Source organism: Pelophylax lessonae (genome assembly GCF_965119305.1).
Source record: "Pelophylax lessonae genome assembly, chromosome: 9".
Lineage (NCBI taxonomy): Eukaryota > Metazoa > Chordata > Amphibia > Anura > Ranidae > Pelophylax > Pelophylax lessonae.
In genome coordinates this window covers 50,833,703-50,850,061 of record NC_138776.1, presented here as the reverse complement: position 1 = coordinate 50,850,061, position 16,359 = coordinate 50,833,703, and the positions used below count along the sequence as shown (strand labels likewise).

General features: G+C 42.9%; 1 protein-coding gene across 1 annotated transcript in view; it reads left to right on the top strand.

Moving 5' to 3' along the window:
- NRAP (nebulin related anchoring protein) overlaps nt 1–16,359 on the top strand; it is a 148,958-nt gene that overhangs the window by 113,635 nt on the left and 18,964 nt on the right. The window contains exons 28-35 of the mRNA XM_082268043.1: nt 2,116–2,223; nt 4,139–4,252; nt 5,750–5,947; nt 7,388–7,492; nt 9,271–9,369; nt 12,147–12,251; nt 13,596–13,703; nt 15,275–15,586. Coding sequence (XP_082124169.1) covers nt 2,116–2,223; nt 4,139–4,252; nt 5,750–5,947; nt 7,388–7,492; nt 9,271–9,369; nt 12,147–12,251; nt 13,596–13,703; nt 15,275–15,586 — 1,149 coding nt within the window. The remainder of the gene's footprint in view (nt 1–2,115; nt 2,224–4,138; nt 4,253–5,749; nt 5,948–7,387; nt 7,493–9,270; nt 9,370–12,146; nt 12,252–13,595; nt 13,704–15,274; nt 15,587–16,359) is intronic.

Sequence of the window (16,359 nt, the reverse complement as noted above, 5' to 3'; positions counted from 1 at the left end):
TGAACTATTAATCAGGCTTAGGCTGATTACAGCATAGCAACACTAAATTTATATAGACACTTCTGCTTAGTGTTGCCTAGCCACTTAAGCCCCGGAAGATTTTACCCCCTTCCTGACCAGGGGGTATTTTGCGATTCGGCACTGCGTGACTTTAACGGACAATTGCGCGGTCGTGCGACGCTGTACCTAAATGAATTTGACGTCTTTTTTTTCCCACAAACAGAGCTTTCTTTTGGTGGTATTTGATCACCTGTGCGACTTTTTGATCATGCGCTAAAAACAAAAAAAGAGCGTAAATTTTGCAAAAATAACAATAATTTTCACATTTTTTTATATGAAATTCCCAAAAAAAAATGTAAAAATCAAAATTTTTTAACATTTTCGGCCAATTTGTTTTATGCTACATATGTTTGGTAAAAAAAATCACAAAAAGCGTATTTTGATTGGTTTGCGCAAAAGTTATCGCGTTTACTAACAAAGGGAAAGATTTTTGTCATTTTTGTTGTTTTTTTTTGTAGCCCGTAATGGCGGCGATCTGTGATTTTTTTTTTGCGGGACTGCGACATTGGGGCAGACAGATCGGACCCTTGACTGACATTTTTGACACTTTTGGGGTTACCAGTGACAATACTACAGTAATCAGTGCTATACATATGCACTGTTACTATAAAATGACACTGGTAGTGAAGGGGTTAACTTTTTTTGAGAGGGAGGGGCTGTGTGTGTCCCTAGGGGCGTGATTCTAGCTGTGATTGGCTGTGGCTTGAGCTGTAGGAACAATGCAAAAACAAGGAAGAAAGCCGCTCAGGTGCAAGTTCAGCACTTGGTGCAGGTCAGATCCGCCATCCAAGCATGTAGACATCCAAAAGAGAGAGACCGCACTCAAAGATGTTAAATAAAAATCCTTAGGACTCCTTTATTCTCCATAAATCCAACAGACAGCAGACAGACAGTGCAATACACGGACAGACGTGTCGGGTTGACGCGTTTCACGATAAGAATCGCTTATTCATAACCACACACTGTCCGTGTATTGCACTGTCTGTCTGCTGTCTGTTGGATTTATGGAGAATAAAGGAGTCCTAAGGATTTTTATTTAACATCTTTGAGTGCGGTCTCTCTCTTTTGGATGTCTACACTGTAGGAACAATGATCAACGGTCCTACATGGTAGAACCGTATGATCACTGTTCCTACACAGGGGAGAATGACAGGCGGCTTGTTTACATCAGCCGCCTGCCTTTCTCCCGCTGTCACGGACGATCGTGAGTGAGCGGCGGACATCGGGTCCGCCGGTCACACGCGCGCGGGGGTCCGTGACCACGCGGGAGCGCGGCACTGGTGGTGTGCGCGCGCTCCCCAGAGCCTCACAGGCTAGTGACGTAGCGGTACGTCACTTTGCCTGTGAGGGGCTGACGGCCACAGTATATGTACTTGCGGCGGTCGGCAAGTGGCTAGAAAATGTTCCAGTGTTAGCAAGGAAGAGGAGACCTGATCTGCTTCCAACATTTTAATATTCTAAAGCTCGCCATACACCATGCAATCTGACTGCACAATATTTGTATATTCTCTTTCAGAGTTACCAAAACTGATAATAGCAGGATCTACCTAGACTATCCAATCAGTTTGTATCTGAACAAGCGTAGACATCTACTACATAGTTGTTGGTAGATCAAACGTTCATTGTACAGTCAGTATGTGATAATTGTGTAGTGACCTTTAGCTGCATGTATATGTATAGGTGAAAGTTGTGCAGCATGTCAGGTCCCCTTATGTAAATGTAATCTGTGAGAGCTGCAACACTTGGACATGCATAGCAATTTTAAGTCAATTTTAAAGTTAAAGTCAAATCTGCCTAAGTTTGCCTGCTTCCACCCCCATCCAAATGCTAATGACATTTTTAAATAAAAAGTTTTATCTTTTTATTACATACACATAAGTGGATACCAAGGATCAGGTAACAGAACCACAAAACAAGTTGCCAATGGCAGCTCCCATGTTCTTAAATTGACCGGACCCCTTTAATCTCTGCTAATTTTTTTTCTTTTTTTTGCGACAGAAGGGCCGCAGAGTGAATACACATTTACTTAAATAAAACTGTTTATTTCTCCATCAGACACGCTACAAGGAGTCATGGAGCCGTCTAAAGGACGGAGGATACAAGCTGAAGCTGGACGCCATTCCCTTCCAGGCTGCAAAGGCATCTGGGGAAATAATTAGTGAAGTGAGTTTTCTTTATACATTATGCATCCCAGGGTGAGATAATCAACAATCTCCGGACTCGCTGTATAGCATTAAAGTTAAACAGGCAAAAAAAAAAAAATCCCTCTAGGTCTGCGCTCTGCTGTGGAAACATTTACTACAAAATACTCACCTGCTTCTGTTCTGTAGATGCTGAGACAGACTATTCTACAGCCATGGCCAAAAGTTTTGAGAATGACACAAATATTCATTTTCAGTCTGCGTTCTCATTTTTTATGATGGAATTTGGATATACTCCAGTGTGTTATGAAGAGTGATCAGATGAATTGCAATTAATTGCAAAGTCCCTCTTTGCCATGAAAATGAACTTAATCCCATAAAATACATTTCCACTGCATTTGTAAAGAAGGCTTCAGGGTGCCCAAAGAAGTCCAGCAAGCGCCAGTGCCATCTTAAAGAGGAAGTAAACCCTCCTCCTCAACTTGTACTTATAGGTAAGCCTATATTAACCACTTGCCGACTGCCTAACGACCATTTACGTCGGCAGTCAGCCCCTCACAGGCAAAGTGACGTAGATCTACATCGCTAGCCTGTGAGGGTCTAGGGAGCGAGCGCGCGCCACCCGAGGCGCGCTCCCGCGTGGTCACGGTGTCCGCCGATCACTCTGCGATCGCCGCTGCAGAGGGAGAAAGGCAGGCGGCTAGTGTAAACAAGCCGCCTGTTGTTCTCCCCTGTGTAGAAACTGTGATCACACGGTTCTACTATGTAGGACCGTTGATCAGTGTTTCTACAGCTCAACCCACAGCCAATCACAGTTAGAATCACGCCCCTAGGGACACACAGCCCCTCCCTCTCAAATAAAGTTAACCCCTTCACACCAGTGCCATTTTGCAGTAACAGTGCATATGTATAGCACTGTTTACTGCAGTAATGTCACTGGTAACCCCAAAAGTGTCAAAAATGTCAGTCAAGGGTCCGATCTGTCCGCCGCAATGTCGCAGTACCGCAAAAAAAAATCGCAGATCGCCGCCATTACTCGTTAAAAAAAAAACAACAAAAATTACAAAAACCTTTCCCTTTGTTAGTAAACGCGATAACTTTTGCGCAAACCAATCAAAATACGCTTTTTGCAATTTTTTTTTTACCAAACATAGGTAGCATAAAACAAATTGGCTGAAAATGTTAAAAAATTTTGATTTTTACATTTTTTTTGGGGAATTTCATATAAAAAAAATGTGAAAAATATTGTTATTTTTGCAAAATTGACGCTCTTCTTTTGTTTATAGCGCATGATCAAAAAATCGCACAGGTGATCAAATACCATCAAAAGAAAGCTCTGTTTGTGGGAAAAAAAGGACGTCAAATTTGTTTAGGTACAGCGTCGCACGACCACGCAATTGTCCGTTAAAGTCACGCAGTGCCGAATAGCAAAATACCCCCTGGTCAGGAAGGGGGTAAAATCTTCCGGGGCTTAAGTGGTTAAGGCTTACCTATAGGTACTGTAAACATCTCCTAAACATGTACCGTTTAGGAGAAATTTACTTTGCATGCAGCCGGTGACATCACGGGAAAGCTCACTCCTGGGAAACTAAAAAATGAGCTCCTACAGTGGGGCTGCACCTGCACTGCAAGGGTTAATTGCTCATTTAGATCTAGGGGAAAAGAGAAGCCTGTGGCATTTTCTCCACCATGCTCCACCGGTCTAAGGTCCTGACATTACCATACAAGAGTCCATAGCCCTGCCTCGGACACAATAACGCCAAGGGACAATCCACCACCGGAGTGTCATCTGCTGGGGGAACTGAGGTTCAGGTAAGTTAAAGTGCAAAATCCCTTCCCTAGACCAAATGAGCCATTAATCCTTGCATGATCATTTTTAAGTATTATGGGCTTTAAGAAATGTATTTAGTGATCTGTGTTCTGATTTGTGTTTTCAGAATAAATATAAGGCGGACTTTGAAAAGTCTAAAGGAAAGATGATCAGTCTTCGGAGATTGGAGGATGACCTAAACCTCTCACACTCTGTCCATGCCTCTTCTCTGCTCAGTGAGGTAAGTCACCCCCCCCCCCTCTCTGGCCACCTACCTACAGTGCCTTGCGAAAGTATTCACCCCCCTTGAACTTTTCGACCTTTTGCCACATTTCAGGCTTCAAACACAAAGATATAAAACTGTAATTTTTTGTGAAGAATCAACAACAAGTGGGACACAATCATGAAGTGGAACGAAATTTATTGGATATTTCAAACTTTTTTAACAAATAAAAAACTGAAAAATTGGGCGTGCAAAATTACTCAGCCCCCTTTACTTTCAGTGCAGCAAACTCTCTCCAGAAGTTCAGTGAGGATCTCTGAATGATCCAATGTTGACCTAAATGACTAATGATGATAAATAGAATCCACCTGTGTGTAATCAATTCTCCGGATAAATGCACCTGCACTGTGATAGTCTCAGAGGTCCGTTTAAAGCGCAGAGAGCATCATGAAGAACAAGGATTGTGTCCCACTTGTTGATGATTCTTCACAAAAAATTACAGTTTTATATCTTTATGTTTGAAGCCTGAAATCTGGCAAAAGGTCGAAAAAAGTTCAAGGGGGCCGAATACTTTCGCAAGGCACTGTACATCTTCTGCCTATTCAAGATGGGGGTCCTATAGGATGGGGAGGGTCAGCGGGACATTTTGGTCAAGGCCAAGTCTCCAAAGATACCTCAGCTAAGCCACGATGCTTGTGTCTCCAATATAAAGCAAATCCAAGGCAAAACAACAAGTTCTACTCAATATTGTTACCTTGATTAGAAGATTGATGTAAGTGCTAAGTCACTTAGATGAGAGCTTGTGCGGGACTGAGGATTCTTTACCCACCCCCAACGGGCAGCAGGCCACCCTGTCATTAAGGGGTGCATTGTTGGGGTGAGTCTCGTGTTCCCTATACTCAGTAGTACTGCATATTTCCCTTTTCTCCAACAGACAGAGCACCTGGCATGCTGATATTTAAGTAAACCTATTTCTTGCTTGTAATGGGTTAAGCACAGGTTCACTTTAGGGGAAGGACAGCACTATTTAGGAGCTGAAGTTATCTACACATTGTCACACCTGGCAGGCACATAGGGTGGGCAGGAGGGAAAGCTGCCCTGGGCGCAGTGGTAGGACTGGAACCAGTGACTGGCAACCAGTGGGCCACAGCTTCATGTCTGCTCTTTGGATTACTAGTGAACATCACCACACTAATGACCCCCACTCTGAGCTCTCTCCCTCTTCTAAGCCTGCTTAAGGTTCCACTCCTCCTACTTATCAGCTTGCAGAACAATCCCGCTGAAAACCTGAATTCAGATAATATGTGCCAACTCCATATATAAAGATTTCACCAATAAACTGACTTTAGGAGGAAGTCTGTAAATTGAATGCTTCCTGTATGATACAGAGAGTCACCAGGACTGTTTGGTCTAGGCCGTGTCTTAAAGGGTGCCTCAGCTCAGTCAAGGTGCTCTGCAACAGCTTCTTCTCCAAACCTCTAAATAGTGACTCTGCCCCATCATATCTCTGTACAGGTTCAGTACAAGAAAGGCTTTGAGAAGAGCTGCACTCAGTTCCACTTACCAATGGACATGGTGAATCTGGTGCACGCTAAGAAGGCCCAAGCTTTGGTCAGCGATCAGGATTATAGGCACCTGCTCCACCATTACACAACGCTGTCTGACGACCTGCGGCTGCTGTCTGCTAAGAGAGCCTACGAGCTGCAGAGTGAGGTATGTTTACACCAACTGTTATACCAACTACCAAATATTAAATGTCTTTACCTCCTGCCTAGCTAGAGATATCCGATGACTTGATTGTTAAGCAAATTTAGCATTTGCCAAAATTTTGTCAGAATCTGACCTCCTAATTTTATGCTTTGAAATAACCTTTAAAAAAAAGTGTAGGAGCATGGAGCACTCCTGGCTTTGAGGCCCTGCCAAGGACTCCGTGCTGCTCAGCGGGGGATCGATCCGCCGATCCCCGCTGAGCAGGCGGATGACAGCTCCGTCTCCGCTCTGTGTGCGGAGAGGGAACTGTCAGATCCCAACTGTCCTCTATGGGGGAATCGGATGAGAACGGACCACCTGTCCATTCTCATCCGATCCCATCTGATCCGATCCGCTGGACGGATGGAATATAGGATTTCCATCCGTCTGGATTTCACGGACAGGATCAGATCGGAGAGCAGTGGGGTGTCAGTGGAGATGTCTCCGCTGACATCCGCTGCTCCATAGGAATGCATGGAGTATCCGATCATGTCCGCCTGAAAAACTGACAGGCGGATCTGATCGGATCGTTCGTGTAAAAGGGGCCTTATAGTGGTCACTTGACATTGTTTATAAACAAGGGGTTAGGATCTTCTTTAGGGTTAGCACTGAGATTACCAAAGAGCTTGCCATTACCATGGCACAAGAACAGGTGCAGGATAGTTGAAAGGTGCTTCTATTACCCACAGGAGCCGTTTAAAGCCCATTGCAGCCTAAATGGTGAACTCCGGGATAGGCAAATATTCTCTACATAAAAGAGCCATGTGTATTCTTCCTTGTGTAGCACCCTCCTAGTCAGGGGCTAGATAGCAGGCATAGTTTTGGCTTTCTCTGCTTAACAAAAAAGCAGCAGGGAAAGCATTTGTTCTCTCTGCTTATCAGAGAGCTGGATCTGCTAGTTAGGCCTGCTCCATGTGTCCATTGTGTATTCATGTGGGCTGAGGGAGTGTCCTCCACTGTATCCAATGGAGAGGTACATTGGACAGTGGAGGAAATTTAGCCAATGATGCACAGGCTTTTGTAACTGTCCCAGTGGGTTGGCACAGACAAGAGGTGCATCCTGGGATAGGGTATAAAAGCCAAGGGCACAAAGTCGCGCCCCATTACCGGCAATGGAACCGCTTTAATTGGTGCTACTCAAGTCGCTTTGACTTAGACAAAGGTTCCTGCACTACTTTGGGGCGACTTCATCATGACTTGCATTGACTTTTGTTAAAGAAGTTGTATGCAAGCTGCGATTAAGTCAAGCAGGGATGTTGGCTTGAAAGTCACGCAACTATGAAGCCGCGCTGGTATGATTCGGCACTTAGGTTGGTAGCCCAGCCTAATGCTCCAAATGCAAGTTCTTTTTCATTGATACAATGTAACATTTTATTTTTCCATTTTTGATTTTCTGGTTGGCAGAACCGGTATAGGTCTGACCTGAATTTTATGAGAGGTGTGGGCTGTATCATCCCAGGAGCTCTGGACATAGAGGAAAAGAAGAGGGCGTCTGGCCTGATCAGTGAGGTAATCATTTTACTTGTATTTATATCTAAAGCTAAAACTTTTTTTTTGTACTTTGGTGAAGGCTCAGAACCCCTGTCATGGTTTTAGTTCTCTCTGTGTCCCCACGGAGGGTATAAACCTTCTCTATTTGTACTGGTGATCATTGTAACTTTAATAGAAAGTGATGGAAATTTTAAGCAGCTGTGGACACTGGGCTTGCTACAAATGTCCATTAATACTTCAACAATGTACAAAGGGCATTTTCTCCATGCTGCTGCTCTACCCAGCTGCAAAATGACAGCTGGGAGTTGCTGTGTAAATACAGCAGTTTCTAAAAAAAAATGACCCTCTGACACAGTGTTTATAAACATCGTTCAGGCAGAGATAGAGAGATACAAAGTAACACTGATACCTTTGTATCTACAGTATCTGTTTCTTTCATCTGCATATCAAAGTGATGGGCTCTAATCTGCATACGATGTCAGGTAAAGTAACTTAAAGTGGTTGTAAACTCTGTTACACCACTTGTACCTACAGGTAAGTCTATAATAAGGCTTACCTGTAGGTACTGTCAATATCTTCTAAACTTGTACAGTTTAGGAGATATTCAGAGTGCATGCAGCCGATGACGTCATCAGCACATGCGTTCTGAAGGTCCGGCCTACTGTGCCAGACCTTCAGAGCCCATGCCGTAAACAGCGGCTTCCATGCGCATGCGCGAGAGTGATGTCATTGCGGCTGTGGCCACTCACAGGGCCGTAGCCCGCGAACCCAGAAGAAACACCTGGGAAGATTTCAGCTGTGTCAGCGGCGAGTGGGCGCTGCTGGAAAGCCTTTGTTCTAAGGCAAGTATTTCATAATCAGCCAGTATGCGATGCATACTAGCTTATTATGCTGCTATCTTACAGGTTTTTGTTTTCTTTTTTTTTCTTCCGGTCTTTAAAAAGTAAATTAAAAAAAAACTTCTTCCTATTTAACCTCTTATTATTCCTTACTTTCCCCCATTCTGCCATAGTTAACTCCTTCAATTAACTCCTTCCTCCCTTTAACTATTTGTTTCATGCTGATTTTTTTTTTTTTGTTTCCCTAAATTTCATTTTTTGCATTTTTATGGTCTTTAAATTTGCAAAGGTAAAAAAAGACCCTTTATTTAATTTGCTATTTTCTTTACAATACTTCATGTTAGAATAACAATTTTAGCGTAACTTTTGAAAAGAACAAACTATTGTGTAAAATGTATATTTTTTAATCAATGTTTTTTTTTTAACTAACACCAACCAAAGTAGAAAAAAGTGTATATTTTTTCTTTAGTTTTTTCACCTTTTTTGCCTGTGGATTGCATAAAAAAAAAAAAAAAAAAAAACATTTTAGCCAGACGGTATAGCCAAAAGAAAGCCTTTTTTGTCCTAAAAATAAATATATATTACTTATCTTAACTAATGAAAAAGGCCCATTGCAAAAATATAAAAATCTCTCCATAGAGGGTGTGCAGGTTTGAGAGTTGAACTGTTTTACTCACAACTGTCTAAGGGGGAATCTTCATCCTGCTGTGTATCAGGACAGCCGAGAAAATCTTGCAATAACACACAGATGGCAAAAAAATAAAAAATCAAGTCACTGGCATCGCTGGGTCTAATATAAAGTATGTAATGAACATGGAAAAGTTTTATTTAAAAATGTCATTAGCATGTTAATGAGGAAGGAGGGGTGGGCCAGGGAAGTCAAACTATAAACCGATTAAACTTCAGCTTTAAGATCTGAAGGCTTCACTCTTCCAATTCTTATCTCTCTGACTGCAGACTAAATACCGACAACAGCCCTGCCAGCTGAAATACACGACGATCACTGACTCTGTGGACCTTCTGCATGCCAAGTTCAGCAACAAAATAACCAATGAGGTAAGAGGTACCACCGGATTCCCACCAATTGTTGGGCCTCTGAGCAAATTTATTTTTCCTAATGCTAATTTACAAAAAAAAAAGATTGTGCCTCCAAGAAATACTGTAAATTGCATATTTCAAAACAGTATTCTATGTCAGGTGTCATGGCCAGATGCGCATCTTTGTATTGCAGTAACGTGGGGTAAGATGTATATTTTACCACGCACTCTATATTGCCCAAAAAACTGCAGTGCCTTGTGGTGCCAGTCATTTTGAATGGAAGCCCAATTTACATTGAGTAGGTTGCTAGGCCAGTTCCTTCCACTTTGGCTCATACTCCATGGCCTTCAGTCCTTGTTGGTAAAAATCCACACACACATACATAACACACACACACACACACATACATAACACACACACACACACACATACATAACACACACACACACGCACACACACACACACGCCCCCTGCTTCTTATGGCTCCAGATCTAGTCTTTGAGAGAGTCCTTCAGAACACCTGGGCCCATGTAAAATAGGGGTCCTAAGTTACTGTCACAGGATGACCCTTTTTCCACCACTAGATAGGCTGACTCTCCTAATCTAGACCACCACCCTTTTCTTGACTGGAACCAAGTCCTGTTCTACTAAGGCTTCCAGTTCTCAACCACTCTGGGGAAAATGGTCCCAAAGGGGAAAACTACACAGTAGGCTTTTACATGCCTTCAAAGCAGCCCCAACTATCCCGTGACGGGAAGCTACTGTTCTCACTTCACTCCACCAAATGCTCTAACTTCTCTTAACCTCCAAAACTCAACTAGAGCCCTTTTCATTTCCCCTGACTCTTCCCAATGTACAGTGCCTTACGAAAGTATTCGGCTCCCTTGAACTTTGCGACCTTTTGCCACATTTCAGGCTTCAAACATAAAGATATAAAACTGTAATTTTTTGTGAAGAATCAACAAAAAGTGGGACACAATCATGAAGTGGAACGAAATTTATTGGATATTTCAAACTTTGTTAACAAATAAAAAAACTGAAAAATTGGGCGTGCAAAATTATTCAGCCCCTTTACTTTCAGTGCAGCAAACTCTCTCCAGAAGTTCAGTGAGGATCTCTGAATGATCCAATGTTGACCTAAATGACTAATGATGATAAATAGAATCTACCTGTGTGTAATCAAGTCTCCGTATAAATGCACCTGCACTGCGATAGTCTCAGAGGTCCGTTTAAAGCGCAGAGAGCATCATGAAGAACAAGGAACACACCAGGCAGGTCTGAGATACTGTTGTGGAGAAGTTTAAAGCCGGATTTGGATACAAAAAGATTTCCCAAGCTTTAAACATCCCAAGGAGCACTGTGCAAGCGATAATATTGAAATGGAAGGAGTATCAGACCACTGCAAATCTAAGAAGACCTGGCTGTCCCTCTAAACTTTCAGCTCATACAAGGAGAAGACTGATCAGAGATGCAGCCAAGAGGCCCATGATCACTCTGGATGAACTGCAGAGATCTACAGCCGAGGTGGGAGACTCTGTCCATAGGACAACAATCAGTCGTATACTGCACAAATCTGGCCTTTATGGAAGAGTGGCAAGAAGAAAGCCATTTCTTAAAGATATCCATAAAAAGTGTTGTTTAATGTTTGCCACAAGCCACCTGGGAGACACAACAAACATGTGGAAGAAGATGCTCTGGTCAGATGAAACCAAAATCGAACTTTTTGGCAACAATGCAAAACGTTATGTTTGGCGTAAAAGCAACGCAGCTCATCACCCTGAACACACCCTCCCCACTGTCAAACATGGTGGTGGCAGCATCATGGTTTGTGCTTTTCTTCAGCAGGGACAGGGAAGATGGTTAAAATTGATGGGAAGATGGATGGAGCCAAATACAGGAGCATTCTGGAAGAAAACCTGATGGAGTCTGCAAAAGACCTGAGACTGGGACGGAGATTTGTCTTCCAACAAGACAATGATCCAAAACATAAAGCAAAATCTACAATGGAATGGTTCACAAATAAACATATCCAGGTGTTAGAATGGCCAAGTCAAAGTCCAGACCTGAATCCAACCGAGAATCTGTGGAAAGAACTGAAAACTGCTGTTCACAAACGCTCTACATCCAACCTCACTGAGCTCGAGCTGTTTTGCAAGGAGGAATGGGCAAAAATTTCAGTTGATGTGCAAAACTGATAAAGACATACCCCAAGCGACTTGCAGCTGTAATCGCAGCAAAAGGTGGTGCTGCAAAGTATTAACTTAAGGGGGCTGAATAATTTTGCACGCCCAATTTTTCAGTTTTTTATTTGTTAAAAAAGTTTGAAATCCAATAAATTTCGTTCCACTTCATGATTATGTCCCACTTGTTGTTGATTCTTCACAAAAAATTACAGTTTTATATCTTTATGTCTGAATTCTGAAATGTGGCAAAAGGTCACAAAGTTCAAGGGGGCTGAATACTTTCGCAATGCACTGTATACCCAAAACTATGGTGCCAACCTTGAAATAGCACAGCAACCCAGAAGGGGGCATAAAAATTGGCCCTTTACCTGCTATATGCGCCACCTTTCCAGGCCCTTCAAAGCAGCCATGATCTGTCTGCACAGTAACCTAGTGACTATATCAATGGGTCTAAAATGAGTCTGAAAACAAAAAGGTTTTTAGAAAAAAAATGTTATTTGTGTATTAGTGAGGGGGTAAAGGGGAACCCAATCATATTATATTACGTGTTATTATTTACTATGATAAATAAATAGATGACATTATTTACTAACAATGTGATTTCCTTTCCAGCGACTCTACAAAGCAGCCGGCGAAGACATTCTTCATCATTACACTATCATTTTGGAATTACCAGAGCATGTCCGTGCCAAACTCAATGCTGCCAATCTTAGCGATGTGAGTGAGCCAACCTCAGAATATTTTGTATTCTAACAGTTCATAATGCATCCATCGAGAGCATTCATATTTAAAGGGTCATTCCCTCTGGAACTGATATTTAGTTACAAGTGGAAATTGGTGGGGTGTCAGCCCCTGGCTTCTTATATGACATGAATGCTCCCACAGTGGGATGAGATCTCCCTGCTAAATTTTGGAATCTGCTCCGGTCTACCTGGGAGATTTTGGTGTCTCTTCCCAGCTTTGTTTGTTTGGTGTTTGTTTCCAGATTTCCTATCAACCCACCCAACCCCCTCCCCCCCCCCCCCCCGAGGTATTTATTTTAGTACCCTAGATCCTCCTGTTACATTCTCCCGTAATATGAAATTATTCAATAACCCAGCAGGGATGTTGAGAACTCAGCAAGGGGATAGTGCGGGCTCTTATAATGGGGGTGCAGCAGGGGGTGCACTGCTGCACACTCATAAACTCAACACAGGGATGTGGAACCCCTCATAGTGGGCACAGCAGGAGTGCAGACCCCTCAACACAGTGCAGGGATGGAGGAAACCCCTTATGATGGTCACAGAAGATGTATGGATCCAGGAACACCGGGATGATGATAACCCCTTGTAATGGGCACATCAGCTGTTCAGACCTGGTAACTCAGTGCAGGAAAGGGGGAATCCCTCATAATAGGCACAGCAGGTGTGCAGATCTGGGAACTCAGCGTAGAGTTGGAGGAAACCCTCATAATAGACACAGCAGGTGTGCAGATCTGGGAACTCAGCGTAGAGTTGGCGGAAACCCTCATACTGGGCACAGCTCATGTGCAGACCTAGGAACTCAGCACAGAAATGGTGGGAAACCACTTCTGGTTCCACAGTTTTTGATATGCCACCTCCTTATTTTCTCTCCAGCTGATACAAGGTATTCAGTTGGCCAGATGGTTTCAATACTTGTTTCCCCTATTGCACACAGGGGTAACTCCCAGTGGCTTGTATGTCCTGTCATATAAGTCTTCATAGTCTTCAAAATGGGGTACTTGTCAGATGGGTTGGACCCCACCAATTGCCTTCTTTGTCGCATGCAATGTTTAGGCTTAGACTCCTGTTTGATTTGCATTGATTTTCTTGATAAGTTTTGCAGAGTGTGGGGTGGTCTATGGGCACTGGGTGATCTGCTTTTTGCATCCCATGCCCAAGGAGACCTAAGCTGACTGGAAATAGGAGGGATTGGGACCTCCGATCTACATTGGTTACACATCAATACATAAGTAGTGAAACCCAGATTCTTGCTGAGTTGTGTTTACTGTATGACCGTTCTGCCATATCTGATTATAACTTATGATGATTGTATTGACAGATAAAATATCGGGAATCCTGGCTCAATGCGAGGGCCCAAGGCCACAAGCTGACCATGGATGCGCTCCAGTTCCAAACTGCCAAGTCTTCGGGTAAAATTGCTAGTGATGTGAGTACAACATGGCAAAAAAGAAGGAAAAATCTATCATATGTTCAGTACACGCCTACAAATATAAAATTTAACTGGAAAAACTTTGACCTGGTTGGTGACTTCACTTTTTTCCACCTCATTTAAACAATATAGTGTAGTTACCAAGCCGCCCCACTTGCCGATTGGACAGTGAAAGAGTGTCAGCAAGCCAATGTAGTCATCACCCTGCTCAGTTTAATCTATCCTCCTGTCAGCAAGCCCTCAGTATTGGAGTGACAGCATTGTACCATAGAGTCAAGCTGGTTTGGTATATTGCTGCCCCATCCTCAACCAGCATGGGCCATTCCATGCAGGGTAATATAGAAAGCTAAAACAAAGACAGATATGGTGATTTATACTAGCTATGTTTAAAAATACATATCATAGATTATAACATTTAAGCGATCTCTGTGCTTACAATTAACTATACATAAGTATTCAAACAACAATGTTTCATAACAGCTCATAAAATGTTTGTCCCCATTAATAGACAATAAAGCTCTGTATTCATAAAATTAAAAAGTAGTCCAGTTCAAGCAGTAGAGAACACAGAATGTCAGTTTATCCTGAAGAAGAACTATGTGCCAAACATTTTTTTTTTCATTTTGGATAGGGCAAGGGAGGGTTATAACTAATGATTGACCGATATCGGTTTTTCGTTGCCGATACCGATATTATGGCCATTGAATATCGTTATCGGCCGATATTGGCCGATATTTTCATACATTTAAAAAAAAATGTATTTTTATTTTTAGCACTTGACAGGTAATGTTGTGGAGGGATCTGGGGGTCTAAAAGACCCCAAATCCTTCCTCTGCACTTAAAAGCATTCAAAACGCCAAGTTTGACTGTTTTGAATGCTGTCATTTTTTTAAATCTGGTGCCGAGTACCCGGAAGTGATGTCATGACATCACTTCCGGGTTTTTACACGGAGACCCGATCAGAGCTGAATGCGGCTTTGATCGGGTCTTCGGCAGTGTCCTGCCGAGGACAGCGGCCATGCAGGCTGGTTGTCCGGTGTTGTGCCGAAACCAGGCACTCGGCTCTGATCGGAACTCCGCCTCTTTAGCCGTCTGCAATCCAGCTCTGCCTCCCCAGCTGAAATGAATTCCGCCCCTCCAGCCTTCTGCACTGTGTGCTCGGGCCCCCTACAAGAGGGCTGGTGGCCCCCCCTATCAGCGGCCCTGATCATATGGATGTTCTTGAAACCTTGTTTTACTGTTTTGCTTCTTATGTTTATTTCATTGACGAGCGCAGAGATCTTTTAAGTGCTATAATCTATTATTTCACTTCTTTGGACAAGTTGGAGTATCCATTTCCATTAGAAATATATTTTTTTCAATTTTTTGATTATCTAAACTCAGCATATTTAGTATTTTTGTAGAAATTCATTCATGTTAAATTACATTTTTGTCATTATCTAATAATGAAAACCAACAAAAAAATTGAAAGAAATGTTTTACAATTGTATAGATGCTCCCCTTCCCAGAACTTCACATAAAGATGCGCTGGTGGGGTGTAATGTGATGTTTGTGATCTTCCTCCACAGTACACATACAAACATGAATACATCTCGGAGAAAGGAAAGCTCATTGGCTCTCGGAGCATTCTGGATGACCCCAAGATACTGCATTGCCTTCGTGTCGCCAAGTTGCAAAGCGAACGCCAGTACAAACTGGATTCCCAGCACCTCCACTCACAGTACCACCTCCCCTCTGACATGCTGGATCTGGTCCATGCAAAGAGGGCCCAGGCACTGGCCAGTGACCAGGACTACAAGGTGCTGCTCCATCATTACACTGCCGAACCAGATGACATGAAGCTCCAGTGGGCAAAGAGGGCTCACCAACTGCAGAGTGAGGTACACACTACACAGATCACTGGTTTGTATAATGAAAGTGTAGCACTCAACCCCCCCCCCCCCCCCAGGAACTGTTGGTTTATAATGGTCTCTACAGGATACCTAAAAACAGAAAAATATTCTGTTTGTTTGCGATTATAACAGCAACTTAAATGACTGGAGGCTCTAATTTATCTAGTAGCAGGCTTTCAGAAATATGAAAATTGATGATGACCTTAGATCCTTCAGTAGAAGCCTCCCAGTTTCAAATATTTCCTTTGAAAGGGCTACTGTTGGTGGCCATAGATTCAACCATAGCAAGCTCCCTGTCTAGATACTGCAGTAGTAGCTTCCTTTTGGAATTTGTCCTCTGACTCTAAGAGAGTAGTCACAAGTACCTTAAAGAGTTGAGTAATGAGGTCTTCATGCCATGTGAATCTGATAGCTGCTTTCCCTAAATTCTCCCAGTCATAATTCTGCATAGCCTGCTCCTCTGCGGATGCTCCAACAAGCATCCACCTTCCCGATCTTCCAAGCCTTAGCATAGGCCACCTTAGTATGCTTGGTCCTTGGCTCAGGCCCCAAGTAAAGACATTCTCTTTAGGCAAAAGCCTTCTAGATGGTTGCACCAAACACTTATCCTTTCCCCTCAACCCACATCACTGGAATAAAATACGCAGTGATGTCTAAGGCAGATAAATATTCATATCTAAATACATTGTTATTTCTTGCACTTACTACTGGAGACAACTCAACAACAGCAGACAGAAACTAACAAGGTCCTGATTTTAGGA